This window comes from Acinonyx jubatus, chromosome A1 (assembly GCF_027475565.1).
Source record: "Acinonyx jubatus isolate Ajub_Pintada_27869175 chromosome A1, VMU_Ajub_asm_v1.0, whole genome shotgun sequence".
Classification (NCBI taxonomy): domain Eukaryota; kingdom Metazoa; phylum Chordata; class Mammalia; order Carnivora; family Felidae; genus Acinonyx; species Acinonyx jubatus.
Window position 1 is genome coordinate 142,452,003 of NC_069380.1, and position 17,037 is coordinate 142,469,039.

The following is a 17,037-nucleotide window of genomic DNA, read 5'->3' on the forward strand; positions in this document are numbered from 1 at the left end:
TAGTGTAGTGTTGGGAAAATAGGCCAACTCTGCAGAAAAGACAAAACTGGCACTGCTCCTTAATCTTTTTTCCACAGTAAATTCCAGGTGAATTAAATACTTGAAAATCAAACATTAAATACATAAAGAAAAAGCGTGATGTTTTATATAGTTTCAGAAAGGAGAAGACCTTTCTTAGTAAGGCCCAAAATCTAAATGCTATTGCTGACACAAAGTTACCAGAGAGAGAACTCTAATCCATATATATTTTAAAAAATAGAGTTTTATTTGAGCCCAAATTAGGACAGCTGCCTGGGAAACACAATATTCACAGGGAGGAAAGTGCTCCAGAGAATGAACATGTTTACAGGGTTATATACTTTTTAACATCTTGTAAAAGCTCAAAAGATTATAGATTAGCGTATAGGCAGGAATCATGTGTTTTAAACATCATCAAATGCAGGGAGTAGAGGCATTGATCAATATCTCAAGGACAAGATGGTTTTCCTTTAGGCTGCTCATTTACAAAGCAGATGTATAATGCATGCCTGGCAGGCCATAAATCAGGCTTTTGGTTTGAACGAAGTTTATGTACAGTCATGCTGACTTAGAAGGAAATTTAAAATGGTTGCCCTTCAGAGGCCTTTAGAGAGTTTTTCCCTTCATAACTATAAAAGGAGAGTTTGATACATTTGAATACATAAAAATGGAAAGATTCTGGTAAAACTATCCTTGATGCATACGTTAGACTGATGTAAAGAATTCTAATAAAGAATTTTTCCAACTCATCCAGAAAAAACTCAGTTTGGTAATTTACTATATTAGAGTAAGGGACTCAGATACTCATACATTAAAGAAGTATTCACATTCCTGTGGATAGTGAATTTTTACTACATACCTTTTCAGTTTCTGTGAAAATGATCTTGTTTTTTTCCCCAATATCTATTAATAAAATAAATTATGGCACTATTTCATAATATTGAATTATCTTCACATTTCCAGAATAAACCCCATTTGATCATGATATATTCTTTTAATATGCTGCTGAATTTTATTGATAAATTTTAGTTAGGAGGTTTGCATTTGAAAGTGAGACTGGTCTGTAGCTTTTTTTCTTTCTCAGTTTTAGGTATAAATGTCATGTGCATTTCAATAAAAAAGCTAGGAACCATTCCTTTTTCTGTGTTCTGGGATATTAAAAAAAACAACATTGAGGGGCACCTGGATGGTTCAATCGGTTAAGCCAACTCTTGATCTTGGCTCAGGTCATGATCTCATGGTTCCTGAGGTCCAGCCCTGAGTTGGGCTCTGTGCTGACAGTGCAGAGCCTGCTTGGGACTGTTTCTCCCTCTCTTTCCCCCTCCCCCACTCACTCTGTCTCTCAAAATAAATAAATAAACTTAAAAAAAAATAAAACAAAACATTGAAATGGCCTGTACCTGATTTGGTAAACAATCCAAACCTAGTGTTTTGAGGAAAGATTAACTTGTACAACCTTTTTATTATATGGTAAGTGGTCCCTTGATTTTCTGTCTTCTGGGGGGCCAATTTTGATATACTGTATTTTTCTAGAAAATTACTAATTTCACCCAGGTTTTGAAGTTTATTTATTCACAGATGGCTCAAATAGCTTCTCATTGTTTTAATTTCTTCTGTTGGAGAGGAAGTATTCCTCTTTCCTTTAAAGTCCTTCTAGCTGGACTAAATAAATTGATGTGACAGAGAACAACCGGAGAAAAAAACAAATTTAATAGCATACTTATGGGGAATCTACACAGACATTGAAAATCTAAAGACTGTGAGGCAACAGGAGGCTTATAGGAGCTGAGGAGGAGGGTAGGGATCTGAGGATACAAAGGGTCTTGAGAAAGACCATTAGTAGGAAGGTAGATGTTTGAAAAATAAATGTTACCCTATTATGTACATAAGTTTCCCAACTTGTGCTCCGTTTTTCTCTCTCTCAAAAATAAACATTAAAAAATTAAAATATTCATGATATATTATTTGGTACATATTCACATCTCTTTTATCTTAATGAAGAATTAATTATTAAAGGGGGGTCATACACTGTCCAGGGCCTGGCCCTTCAGGAGGTGTTTTTTGGAGAGTGTGACTTGCTCTCTGTTGTGACTTTGGTTATTTTATTTCCCTAGTCGTAGTGATGTTTTGGACCATCCACCAGGTGTGCTTTGATTTGTTCCTTGAAGTAGCCCTGTAAAGGAAAACAAACAGACAAACAGGAAACAAAACACACAAATCAAACAAACAAAAACAAAAAACCTAAAAACTAAAAACAATCCAAAAGCAAAAAACCAGAAACACCAGCTACAAGTAAAGAACAGGGTGGAGGCGATGCTGATGGAAGAGCACATACAGAGAGAGAAATGACAGGGGTGGGGAAAAAGAAAAAATAAACATTGACCAGGCAGAGGGACTAAAAGCCTTAATCCAGAGAGAGAGAAAAGGAAAATAAGAAAGGAGGCAGGGAAAAAGAAACGAAGATAAAGTTACCCAGACAGAGAAACTATATGGCTTGATTATTCCAGAGAGAGAGAAAGGAGTGTAAAGAAGGAGGTGTAGAACATGTATCAAGAGAATGGATTAAATATGTCTGTTTAAACAAACCAATAACCAAAGTACCCAGCGTCCAGGAGGGAAGAGATAAGAGGGAGAAATGGGTCGGGGGGAGAATATATCTAAATAACAAGAATTGTTCTAGAATTAATCCAGGCTACGCAATAGCACCGGTCTGGAGGATGGAGCCGTCTGGTTCCACAGCGTCAATCCCACTCCAAAAGATACGCAGTTACCCAGCGTTGGAGGGGCATGGTTTGGTGTAGGCTGGTCCCACCTCCACTGTGGGCCCCGCAGACGAATACCTGAGGCCCCACCTTGGCGGTGGTGGGAAGAAAAATGGCGGCTCCCAGTCTCTTCTCCATGACCCCGTGTGTCAAATCACTCCTTTGGAGCCATCCTCACTGTGCCGTGGGTGCAGAGGAGACTGTCTCCGATGACTCCTTTGCCCCGGGGGCTTGGGTGGGAGTTAAACTCCCGCTCAGTGTGCCCCAGTACTGGGTAAGCACCTCCCCATACGAGGTCCCGGCTGGTTTTGTCCTGTGCCGGAGTCCTTCAGGGGAGGGAACCGGTTTCTCCTGCTGCAGACTGCACCCCGATCTACCGCTGAACCCGGGTGGCTCCCCTCTTCCCCAGGTGTGCGAGCGGGGCAGCGGGCCCCAGTCCAAACATGGGACCCCTCTCCATCCCAGTCCAAGGTTTTTTTCCCTTGTCCAGATACAGCCCTACGCTTCCCCAGCTGCTCTTTCTCTTCCCTTTGTCTGTGGGTAGAAGGGGATCCCTCCCCTCCGTGCCTACTCGGCCCGTTTTATCTCCCCCAGTTCGCAATCACCCACCTATGGTCTCTCAAGTTGTCCTGATTTCTCCCCGGTAGACTCAGTCTCTTTTCCTCCCAGACTCTTCAATGAAGAGTTAATTATAAGTTTATTATTAAAAGGTCTTGGTCTGTTGATTGATATTTTACCTGAACTCACATTGTCTTTGGCCTGAATACTTGGCTATATATTTTTTTGAAAAATAAATTTATAGTTTTATTTTTCATTCATTTTTTGAAGAGTGATTTATTGTCATTAAAAAAATAGTTTTTAACCTATAGAAAAGTTGCAAAACACTTTCTACATCTCTGTTACCCAGATTCCCCAATTGTTAACTTTTTCCTGTATTTATTTATTATTTCTCTGTTTTTTTTTTCTATTTATATTTTTTCCTGGCATGATGCCTTGTTATCCTTAAGTACTCCCGAGTGTACTTCCTCAAGCAAAGGCAGGCTTCTATATTACTACTATGCAGCCTCCGAATCAGAAAACCAGCATTAATACAACAGTACCATGCAGTCCTCAGACCCATTCAGATTTTATCAACCATTCAAAAAAATGCTTCTTTTTTCCTTGGGGTCCAAGAAACCTTCTGAGAACATGTCTTATATTGAGTTGTCATGTCTCATCAGTCTCCTTCAGTCTGGAATAGTTCCTCAGTCTTTCCCAATCTCATATACTTGACAGTCTTAAAAAATGACAGGGCTTTTATTATGAAAGATGTTCTCAACTTGGATCAGTTCGATATTTTCCTCATTTTTCTCATGCTTGTGTTCTTAGGAGACTTAGGTACTTTCCCTCTCCCAGTTCTCAAATTGACCACTTCTTCAAGGATAACTGCTTGATTACAGTGGCGGATAGTATTTAGAAAGTGAAATCTGGGAGTTTGGTATGATCATTGCTACTCGAGTGTCATTGCTTCTAGGACATCTCAGTGGACAGAGCTAGTAAATACTTGTCTGTGTATATGTGTGATTACGGTGTGTGTATGTGTGTGTGTGTGTATTTGTGTGTACAAACACACCATGCATACACACACACATACACACTCAACAATATATACATCTAAAACCATTTTTTAAGTTTATTTATTTTAATAGAGAGTGGGGATTGAGAGAGAGAGAGAGAATCCCAAGCAAGGTGCAGAGCCCAAGTGCAGAGCCCAATGTGGGGCTCGATCCCATCAACTGTAAGATCATGACCTGAGCCAAAATCAAGAGTCAGACACTTAACCAAGTGAGCCACCCAGGCACCCCTACATCTATAGCCATTTCTATGTGTATATATACATATATAAAATCCATGAGTTCATAATGAAATTCTAATTTCAACCCCAACCCCTTAGGGTTCTTTCTAGCAGTCTTTTCTTTGTTATAAATTTCTTATCAGATACTTAGATACCTGACTCCCACTAATTTAATCTAATAGCCATTTAAAAGAAGAGTTTAACTTATTTACATTATTTATAAAAAGACAGATATGTTGGTCTTGTTTGGTCTTGTTTCTGTCATTTTTTTTGAAGTAGCATACTTGTTACTTTGTATAGCATTGAAAACATTTCTTTCTTTTTTTGAGAGAGAGAGAATGGGGGAGGGGCAGAGAAAGAAGGAGAGAGAGAATCTTAAGCAGGTTCCACACTTAGTGTGGAGCCCCACTCAGGGTTCAATCTCACAACCATGAGATCATGATCGTGAGATCATGGCCTGGACCCAAGTCAAGAGTCTGACACTTAACTGAGCTACCCAGTCACCCCTGAAAATACTTCACTGTAGCTGTTTCCTTTGCTTTGTATTTTAATTTAATAATTTGTGAGGTTCATTTTTCCCTTTTGATTATTCATGACTGTAATTTCCATAAAGTATGCTTAATCTGCTTCTTTAAAGGTACCTGTTAATTTCTTCCTGTGAACAATAATAAAATTAGTGTACTTCTTTACCCCTTTCACCTAATTTTGACTGTACTCTCTTTTATTGTCAACGTTGAACTTTATAGTCAATGGTAAATTGGCTGTCTATAAAATTCTTGGCTCACAGTGCCTTTCCTTGAGGATTTTGAAAACATTGCTCCTCTGGTTTCTACTGAGTGTTGATGTGGAAAAAGGTGAAGCCAGTCTGATTTTTTTTTCCTCTTTTAAGTGTCTTGATTTGGCAGTAGTTATTGGGGGACAACTGAATGTAGAAAGTGTTGTTTTCAGTATATAGATTAAAATGTCTTTTCTGGAATAGGTCTGTGAATTATATTTTGAAATACTTGTTTTATTTTATTTGTAAACTAAGTTTTCTCTTTCAGGAATTCTAGTTATGAATATTTAGATCTCTGTTGCCTATCTTTGGCATCTATTATTTTCTCTTTAGTCTTTCTTTGCTTTTTATTTGTTTGGATTTTATTTTTCTTGATTTTATAATTTGTCTTCTATATCTCTTACAATATTTTCCACAATGCCTGTTTTTCCTCATATATCTTCAGAGTTCACTTTATTTCTATAATAGTATTAATTCTTTATTTCTTTCCTATAATCTGCCAATTAGTGTTTAATTATGTCTTCGGTACCATCTTGCAACCTCTTCCATAGCTCATATCTCTGCTTTGTGCTCTTTCTTCAAAGAAGCAGTTGCATCATTTAAAAAATGTTGGTTATGGCTTTCATCTGCCTTGATGGTTTTCTTTAAATTTTACATATATTTCAGCTATCTGATAGTTTTTTATTTTGTTACTTTTTAATTTTTTTTAAGTTTGTTTATTTTGAGAGAGAGGGTGCCCATGAACAGGGGAGGGGCAGAGAGAGAGGGAGAGAGAGAATCCCAAGCAGGCTCTGTACTGTCAGTGCTGATCAAGCCAATTAACTGAGCTGAAATTAAGAGTCAGACATTTAACTGACTGAGCCACTCAGGTGCCCATATCTGACAGTTTTTTTAAAGATGATGTTTTTATTTCTCCATCTGCCATTTATTTATCCTTATTATTTTCTTATACTCTTGTACTTCTCCTTATTTTATTTTGATTACTGCAGTTTATTTTTTTACTTTTTAAAGTTTATTTATTTATTTGGGGTGGAGAGGGGCAGAGATAGAGGGAGAGAGAGAGAATCCCAAGTAGGCTCCGTGCTGTCAATGCAGAGTCCAATGTGGGGATTGAACCCAAGAATCGTGAGATCATGACCTCAGCTGAAGTTGAATGCTTAACTGACTGAGCCACCCAGGTGCCCCAATTACTGCATTTTAGAGAAAGTCGTTTTTTTTTTCTGGACAGGCTACTTGCCCAAAGTGCATATTGCAGAGGAATTAGAACTATGCTTCTTATGACCAGAGAGTTTTATGTGTGAGTGTGTTTAGCCTTTAACGTTTCCCAGTGAATAGAGGTAGGCAGTTGTGGTATCTCTAAGTAGAATCTTTTATCTATTGCTTACATTTAAAATTTTGAGTTTACACAGGACTAAATAGTCTGATGTGCACAACTGTGACTTTTCTGTGTTAACTCTTTCCTTGTTTCTATAACTTCTTGGGACCAAACCTACCCCAAGAAAGCCTCCATTTGTAGCTCAGGGATACCATTCCCACTGTTGCAAAGTGTTTAGGTAGAGTCTGCCCCTCATCTAGAAGTGTCTTTGGTAGGCTTTCTCTGTAATCTACAGACATGGGCAAATTCTCTTCACTTCCTTACATACTCATCTGGCTTTAATCTCTGTTACTGTTGGAAACTTTTCACCTGTTTTATAATTTTTAGTTTCAGTTCTTTCTTAATTTCATTGAAGACGGGGTTTCTATTTTCATTCTTTTGTTCTTTTTGCTGCCCCTGGGTAATTCCTAGGAGGAAAAAGAGGCAGTGCTGACTTTAGGCTGCTATGTTCAAGTAAGAAGTTTCTACCTCCTATTTCTTTCATTACTACTACCTCAGTTTTCTCACGTTCTATGAAGTCATTTTCTTTCCTAAAATTTCTCATTTGAATATTGTACTCTGTTCAAGTCAAATTCTTATTTTTTAAGATTACTTTATTTATTTTGAGAGAGAGAGAGTGACCAGGAGAGGGGCAGAGAGAGAGGGAGAGAGAATTCCAAGCTCTGTGCTGTCAGCACAGAGCCTGACTTAGGGCTGGACCTCACAAAGTGTGAGGTCATGACCTGAGCCAAATATCAAGAGTCAAACGCTCAACCCAACCATATACAAGTCAAATTCCTAAACTCTACAATTAAGTACTCATATTTACCCCCTTCAGTTTGAAACTCCCTTGTGTTTGGCTCCATGGCATTGCACCAAATGGATTTATCTACTTCTCCGTCTAGTTCTCTTTTGTTTTGTTTATTTTTGTTGAATTGTTTTTGCCTCTTTCTAATTTTGGAATTCTCTTAACGACATTTTTTTTTTTTTTGAGAGACAGAGAGAGACAGAGCATGAACAGGGGAGGGGCAGAGAGAGAGAGAGAGAGAGGGATACACAGAATCCAAAGCAGGCTCCAGGAAGCCTGATGTGGGGCTTAAACCCATGAATACAAGATCATGACCTGAGCTGAAGTCAGACGCTCAACCGACTCAGCCACGCAGGTACCCCTCTTAACAACATTTCTTTCACAGGCTTTTTTAAATATGAAAGGTAAAATAGCAAAGCTTTAATGGAATATATCACTAGAGAATATCTTCATAACATTGGGGATGGGAAGGGATTCTTTTTTTTTGTTTAATTTTTTTATAACATTTATTTATTATTGAGAGACAGACACAGAGCGTGAGCAGGGGAGAGGCAGAGAGAGGGGGAGACACAGAATTGGAAGCAGGCTCCAGGCTCCGAGCTGTCAGCACAGAGCCCGACGTAGGGCTCGAACTCACAAACTATGAGATCATGGCCTGAGCCGAAGTCGGTCACCCAACCAACTGAGCCACCCAGACCCCAAGAAGGGATTCTTAAGATATAAAAATCACTAGCCATAAAGAATATGTTTGAGTAATTTGAATACATTAAAATTCAGAAATTGTTCCTGTCAAAAGATACCATGAAGAGCATGAACAGATTAGGCACAGAGTTGGGGAATATTTTTGTATCTCAAAAGGGCTCTAATAGAGAATATACAAAGAAGTATATATTCTATTATTTGTATGTCCCAATTTATTTGTTTTATTATTGAATGACATTTGGATTGTTTCATGGTTTTGACTGTTATAGGGATTGCTGCTGTGAACATACACACACACGCATGCACACACACACACACATCCTGGTGTACATATGCCTACATTTATAAAGGTTGTATAGGGAGGGAATATCTAGGAATAGAATTTCTAGGTCATAGAGTATTCATAGTTTCTACTTTAGTAGATAATGCTAAACCGTATTCTAAAGAAAATGGATTAACTGCAGCTACATGTTTCAACTTGGAGAAATTTCACAAACTATATTCAGTAAAAGAACTAAGACCAAAAAATATTATATACCATATGATACCATTTACATAAAAATAACTAACAGGCAAAAATTGAACTGTACTTTTTACAGATGGATATATAGGCAGTAAATAAAGAAAAACAAGAAAATGGCTACCACCAAGGTCAAGGTTGTGAGGTCTCCAGGGGAGAGGAGAGGTTGTGATAGCACAGTGACATACAGGTACCTCCCAAGGTAGTGATGGTGATGGTGTGCTCTCTTGATTTGTGTTTTGGGTACACTGGAGTTCATTTTATAATAATTTGTTAAAATTCATATTTATGGTTTTATGGGTTTTTCCTATATATTTCATAATGAAAAGGGCTTAAAAAATAAAACCTGAGAACTGATTTGAATGAACATAATTTAAGGTACCCTTAGGCAATTTGTCTTGCTATTTCACTTTAAATATAATAGAGGGAGGATTAAAAGAGGTACAGTAACTTTGTAGAGCTCTTTTTTTAATCTAAATCCGTATCTGTGTCACCATGGTGTTCAAATAAAGTAATAGATGCCATTTTAGCAAAAATATAGGGTTTTTAAAGTATTTTTCCAGTTTTATTAGAAATAATTGAAATACATCAATATACACACCATGATAGTTAGATTTACATTTATTGTGAAATGATTATCATAATAGGTTCAGCAAACCTTTATCTTTTCATATAAATACAGTAAAAAGAAAAAAAGGAAAAGGAAAAAATTCCCCTTGTGATGAGGACTCTTAGGATTTACTCCCAGGGCACCTGGGTGGCTCAGTTGATTTAGCATCCTACTCTTGATTTCAGCTCAGGTCATGATCTCCCAGTTCATGGGATCAAGCCCTGCGTTGGGATCTGTGTGACAGTGTGAGCCTGCTTGGGATTCTCTCTCTACTCCTCCCCCTGTTTGTGCTCTCTCTTTCTCTCTCTTTCTCAAAATAAAGAAATAACCTTTTTTTTGTAAAAAAAGGATTCACTCTCTAAACACTTTTCCTATGTAATCATACAGTAGTGTTAACTCTACTCATCATTTTGTACATTACATCCTTAGTATTTATTTATCTTATAACTGGAAGTTTATACCTTTGACCACCTTCCTCTATTACCCTTTCCCCACCCTCGACCTCTGGTAACCACAAGACTGATCTCTTTTTCTGTGAAGGTTTTGTTTTTCTTTTAGTTTCTACATATAAGTTAGATTGTACAGTACTTCTTTTCCTAACTTGCTTTACTTAGCATAATGCCTTCAAAGTCCATCCATCGTGTTGCAAATGGTAGGATTTCCCCATTTTTTTATGGCTGAATAATACTACATTGTATATATGTATATACTACAACTTTTTTATCCCTTCATCTATTGATGGACATGATTGTTTCAATGTCTTTGTTATTGTAAATAATGCTGATATGAACATGAGGGTGCAGATATTTTTTTGAATTGATGTTTTTGAATTGATGTTTTTGTTTCCTTTGGATATGTTCCCAGAAGTGGAATTGCTGGATCATATGGTAGTTCTATTTTTATTTTGTTGAGGGTCCTCCATACTATTTTTCATAGTGGCTGCACCAATTTATAATCCTACCAATAGTGCACAAGGGTTCCCTTTCTTAGCATTTGTTATCTTGCACCTTGTTGATGATGGCCATACTAACATGTATGAGGTGATATCTCATTGTGGTTTAGATTTACATTTCCATAATGACTAGTGGTGTTGAGTATCTTTTCATTACCTGTTGGCCTTTCATATATCTTCTTTGGAAAAATGTCTTTCCCCATTTTTAAATTGGGCTATTTGATGGGTTTTTTTGCTATAATTTATCGCTGTTAGTTTTTTTTGCTGTTAGTCCTTTATGTATTTTGGATATTAACTCCTTACCTAATATACGGTTTGCAAATATTTTTTCCCATTCCCTAAGTTGTTTTTTAAATTTGTTGCTGTGGGGAAACCTTTTTAGTTTGATTTAATCCCACCTGTTTATTTTTTATTTTGTTGCTTGTACTTTAGGTGTCACATCCAAACAATCATTACCAAGACCTATGTCAGGGAGCTTTTTTCCTATGTTTTCTTGTAGGGGTTTTATGGTTTCAGGTCTTATTTTTAAGTCTTTAACCCATTTCAAGTTAATTTTTGTGACTGGTTTAAGATATAGGTTCAATTTCATTCTTTTCCGTGTGATTATCCAATTATCCTAGTACCATATATTGAAGAGACTTTTTTTCTCCTTTGAATATCCTTGGCTTCCTTGTCAAATACTAGTTGGCAGTTTATACTTGGGTTTATTTTTTGGCTCTTGATTCTGTTCTCTTTGTCTATTTGTTTTTATGCCAATACCACACTGTTTTGATGACTATTGCTATATAGTATAACTTGAAATCAGGAAGTATAATGCCTCCTGCTTTATTCTTCTTTTTCAAGATTTCTTTGGCTATTCAGGGTCTTTCATGGTTCCGTATAAATTTTAGGAGATTTTTTTTCTACTTCTGTAAAAAATGCCATTGGAATCTTGATAGGGATTGCATTGAATCTTTTGGTGGGATTAACATCTTAATAATATTAATTCTTCCACTATGTGAAGACAGGATACCTTTCCTTTTCTTTGTGTCTTCTTTGATTTCTTTCATCCATGTCTTACAGTTTTCAGCATAAAAATTTTTCATTTCCTGGTTAAATCTATTCCTATGTCTTTTATTGTTTTTGATGCTGTTGTAAATGAGATCAATTTCTTTATTTCTTTTTCAGAAATTTCACTGTTAGTGTATAGAAATGCTACTGATTTTTTTTTGTACGTTAATTTTGTATCCTGCAACTTTACTGAAATCATTGATTAGATCTAACAGATTTCTGGTTGAGTCTTTATACCAAATCTATGTATAAAAGTATGTCATCTGCAAACAGAGACAATTGTACTTCTTTCTTTCTAATTCTTATAGCTTTTACTTCTTTATCTTGCCTGATTGCTGTAGCTAGGACTTCCAGTACTGTGTTGAATAGGAGTGGTGAGAGTGAGCATCCTAGTCTTGTTCCTGATCTTAGAGGAAAAGTTTTCATCCTGTCACCATTGAGTATGGTGTTAGCTGTGGACTTGTCATATATGGCCTTTATTATGTTGAGATATGTTCCTTCTGAGCCTAATTTACTGAGTTTTTATCATGAGTGGGTGGTGAATGTTGTCAAATGCTTTTTTGTACTTACTGAAATGATCATATGATTCTTTTCTTTCATTCTATTAAATGTGACATGTAACATTGATTGATTTGTGTGTGTTGAACTATCTTTGCATCACAGAGATAAATCCCACTTGATCATGGTGTATGATCTTTTATTGTGCTGCAGAATTCAATTTGGTAGTATTTTACTGGGAATTTTTACATCTGTATTCATCAGGGATATTGGTTTATAGATTTCCTTTTTAGTAGTGTTCTTTTCTAGTTTTAGTGTCAGGATAATGCTGATCTTGTCAAATAAATTTAGAATTGTTTCCTTCTCTTCAGTTATTTGGAAAAGTTGGAGAAGAATTGGTTTTAATTCTTTAAATGTTTAGAAAATTCACCAGTGAAGCCACCTGGTCCTGGGCTTTTCTTCATTAGGAAGTTTTTAATTACTGATTCAATTTCTTTACTAGTAATTGATCTATCCATATTTTTAATTTATTTCTGATTCAGTCTTGGTAAGTCATAAGAAATATAGTTTGTAAAGTAATTCCTATTTGTGTGTGTGTGTGTGTGTGTGTGTGTGTGTGTGTGTGTGTGTGTATCCTCACTTGTAGTTTAAAATTTCTTTTTGGTTTGCCACATAATGCTGCTATGGAATGAAATTCAAAATACTTTTCTCTGTTACATTTCCAGAATGATGTCACCATCCTTAAGGACAGGAATATGTCAACATAGCAAGAACATATACCTTGGTTAGATTATTTCTTATTAATAGTAGAAGTGGTGCTTTGGAGATTTCTTCCCGGATTCTGACATGTTTATGGGGAAAACAAATGTGAAGCTACTTACCAGCTTTGCATTTTCTCAGTCTCTGATGTATTAGGAGTATTGTGGATTTTTTAAGAGTTTTTTTTAAGTTGATTTATTTTGAGACAGAAAGAGAGTGAGAGAGAGCCTGTGCAAGGGAGTTGCAGAGAAAGACAGAGAGAGAGAGAGAGAGAGAGAGAGAGAGAGAGAGAGAGAGAATCCCAAGCAGGCTCCATGCTGCTAGCACAGAGCCTGATGCGGGGCTTGATTCCATCAACTGTGAGATCATGACCTGAGCCAAAATCAAGAGTTGGATGCTTAACCAACTCAGCCACTCAGGTGCACTGTGACAAGAGTACTTTAATAGAAGTAATGTTTACTTAAAGAATATACAATTTAAGTAACATTAAAATTCTGAATATATTCTTCACATCCATAATAAATCTGCATATGTTATTATTGTTTTTTTAACTCCAGAAATGGATCTGAATTTATTCTGTTTGGCATCCTTAGTGACATTCTCTTGGCATTCTTATATCTCATATAACCCACCCCCCCCGACCCCGCCACCGACCAGAAGGGAGAGCAGGGCCATTTATAAGTGAATATGAATGTTGGTAATGTCAGTGACATTTACATCTCTTCATAATCTCTTGCAGTCATGCTTTTGACTCTACCCAGCCTGCTGAAAAAAAACCAAGTTAGAGCTGTAGCTTTTGTGTAGGGAACAGATTCCTTGATCAGCAATACAATCTCTTTAGTTTTTTTGTCCAAAATTTGGCCCATTTTCAGTGTTACCAGTCTGGGTTTCCAAAGCCATTTAACATTCCTGTAACTCAGATATAGCAGTTACCTAATTTAGCTGACAGCAATGTGAATTTTTTTTTCTCTCTAGTCCTTTTGATGTTGATGAAACAGAAACTATATGTTCTAGCACTGCTAATTAATTTTTTTGTCTGTGTGAATTTGGGTTAAAGATAAATGAGAGTAACTATTTTTAGGCTTATTGGAATTCCTCATCACTGTTTCTTATCTTTTACTTTTCACTGTATAATTCTGTTTTATTTTAATGCAGGTACAGCCTGACTATTTGGACTGGGAAAAATGATAACTATTCCATTGAAGATTTACTTTGCATTAGAGACCATTTTGACAAAAAACAAGTTTTCTATGACATCTTGGAACCACAAAACTATGAATTTAAACAAGCCATTGGAGTCAAAGTTAATCTCTAAGAAGATTCTTCTAAGTTATTTCATGTTTTGGTTTCATAATCCCCTGCTTTGGTCTGAACTAATTACCACATAAATTATGATGATTGATTTATTCTCCACATCATCTAATCAAAGAACACTTAGTGCTTACTTTATTAGGCATATATCCTTATGATACTGTACTTACTTAAAACATTTGGAAAGAAGAGGGGTGCCTGGGTGGCTCAGTCAGTTAAGTGTCCAACTTTGGCTTGGGTCATGATCTCACAGCTCATGGGCTCAAGCCCCATGTCCAGCTCATGGGTTCAAGCCCCATGTCAGGCTCTATGCTGACAGCTCAGAGCCTGGAGCCTGCTTCTGTCGCTCTCTGCCTCTACCCCACTCATGCTGTGTCTTTCTCTCAAATATAAATAAACATTAAAAATTTTTTTAAAAGATTTGGAAATAAGATATTTCAGTGGGCCTGTTCTAATAATAATTTAGGAAGATTATGCTTTAAAAACCTTTATAAAAATATGATTTTGATATACCGAAGGTAATTGAAAGAATTTACATGTTATAGCTTGGATATAAATCACATTTTGTTGCCACTTGTATTACAGAGATTCAACAAAACTCTGGCACCCTCTTTCTTTTTTCCTGGAGAACTGGTTATTTCAGAAATTACAGAAGAGTAAGAGGCTTTAAAAATGTTCTAACTTTCACACAGGTGAGCACCTTTCTCATGACAGAATAAAATCCACTTACTGAAAACAATATAGATTAAATTAGATGGATCTAACATTTCCATATTGTTGGGAGCATGCTGGCAACTGTGTATGTATTTTGTATTCTTTATTTCCATCATAATATTTTATCTATGGTGAGTACAATACTACTGGAGAGCATTTTTTTTTTATTTAGCCACATGGTTTCTTTTTTTTTATGATACAATTTATTGTCAAATTGGCTTACATACAACACCCAGTGTTCATCCCAACAAGTGCCCTCCTCAATGCCCATCACCCATTTTCCAATCTCCCCCACCCCCATCCACCCTCAGTTTGGTCTCTGTATTTAAGAGTCTCTTATGGTTTGCCTTCCTCCCTCTCTGTTTGTAACTATTTTTTCCCCTTTCCCTCCCCCATGGTCTTCTGTTAAGTTTCTCAAGATCCACATATGAGTGAAAAGATATGGTATCTGTCTTTCTCTGCCTGGCCTATTTCACTTAACATAATACCCTCCAGTTCCATCCACATTGCTGCAAATGACCAGATTTCATTCTTCCTCATTGCCAAGTAGTATTCCATTGTATATATAAACCACATCTTCTTTATCCATTCATCAGTTGATGGCCATTTAGGCTCTTTCCATAATTTGGCTATTGGTGAGTGTGCTGCTATAAACATTGGGGTACAAGTACCCCTATGCATCAGCACTCCTGTATCCCTTGGGTAAATCCCTAGCACTGCTATTGCTGGGTCATAGGGTAGTTCTATTTTTAATTTTTTCAGGAACCTTCACACTATCTTCCAGAGAAGCTTGAAGAGTAGAATTTTAATCCTAGTGACACATCATTTGATTTTCATTTCTCACCAGCACCACCTTAGTTCAGGCCCTTATTTTACTGCTAGAACTTCAGAAACTTGTTCTTCATGTCTTCATTGTTCACACTCTACTCAGAGATGCTCTGAGTATTTCTGCTGAAGAAAGCTTTTATAAGTGCCTCTGGGAAATTAGAAACCTCCAGGGGCCTCTTACATGCAACTTTATTGAATTTTACTCTTAAAGACCATCCACAATGTAGCCCACTCTAAAAGTCAATTCAGTGACCTTCAGTGCTTCATTTCATAAACGCCTGCAACATCAATGGTCTCCAGACCTTCCTTTAACAGTTCATTTTAACTACTTGATATTGTTCACTAATTATGTCATACATGTTAGTTATATTTCTTCAGCTAGGTTATAAAGCCTTTTATGGTAAGGGTGCATTCTTAACTGTCCTTTACAGTATGTGGCTTAGTCTTGAGCAAGGTATTCAGAAAACTATGTACTTCTTTCATTTATTAAAAAGAAACTTACTAATGAATGTCCTAAGATATGTAATTTGCCTTGGTTTATCAGCCATTTTCTCCCAGAAGATAAAGTGGTATATAGTGAAAATATAATTTTGAATTCAGATAGACTTCCCTTACAGCCCCACCTCTGTCCCTTACTAGCTATAGATTTTTGGAAATATTTAACCTCATTGAATCTTGATTTCCTTATCTATAAAATGGAAGGAAAATGAGGATTTTCTTGTAGTTGTTATGAAGATTGAGATTCATGTAATAGAGGATCTAGCTCAATGCTCAACGCATAGTAAGTACTCAACAGACAAGGTTAGTTCCCTTCTTCTAGACTTGTCATATGATCATATCCATTGTAGATAAATACAGTGAGTAGTATAACATGAAACATTGTACACATAGAAGTATTTAAAGAAGACGATTATATTTCCACCTTAAATTTTAGTTCCAACTAAATACAGTCCTATTTGTCAAATAATATCTAAAACTCCACTTTCTATGGTTGTTTGCCAAAAACAAAAGATAAAATTTTATAATTACAAAATTTTAACAATTGGAACAAAGAATAATTTAAAATTATAATAAAAAGTAAAGCTTAGTTTACAAATTTTCTAAATGAACTGTATTTCAATGAGGTTTTAAATAAAATTTCATTTGTCCAGAAGATTATTTTTGCTACTTGATTATTTGACCCTTGATAATAGTTTTAAAAATATTAATCTTAAGGCAAAATTCTTTTATTTTGAGAACTTTATCAGCTGAGTATCACTTAGATTAAGATTTAAAGCTGTATTTACTATCAACAATAGCCAAAGTATGGAAAGAGCCCAAATATCCATTGATGGATGAATGGATAAAGAAGATGTGGTTTATATACACAATGGAGTATTATTTGGCAATCAAAAAGAATGAAATCTTGCCATTTGCAACTACGTGGATGGAACTGGAGGGTATTATGCTAAGTAAAATTAGTCAGTCAGAGAAAGACAAAAATCATATGACTTCACTCATATGAGGACTCTAAGAGACAAAACAGATGAATATAAGGGAAGG

The 17,037-nt window shown here is 36.2% G+C and overlaps 1 protein-coding gene across 3 annotated transcripts in view; it reads left to right on the top strand.

Moving 5' to 3' along the window:
* FAM151B (family with sequence similarity 151 member B) overlaps window positions 1–15,905 on the top strand; it is a 36,577-nt gene extending 20,672 nt beyond the window's left edge. Inside the window, exons 6-7 of one of the 3 annotated variants that reach the window (XR_008299381.1) lie at window positions 8,853–8,975; window positions 13,798–13,920. Coding sequence is in view for 2 of the 3 variants with exons in the window: in XM_015069083.3 (XP_014924569.1) it covers window positions 13,798–13,957 (160 nt within the window). In the remaining variant the exon portion in view is untranslated. Of the gene's footprint in view, window positions 1–8,852; window positions 8,976–13,797; window positions 14,374–14,538 lie in introns of those variants that run through there. The other 2 variants (XM_027039187.2, XM_015069083.3) reach the window with 2 other exon arrangements.
* The last annotated feature ends 1,132 nt before the right edge of the window (window positions 15,906–17,037 follow it).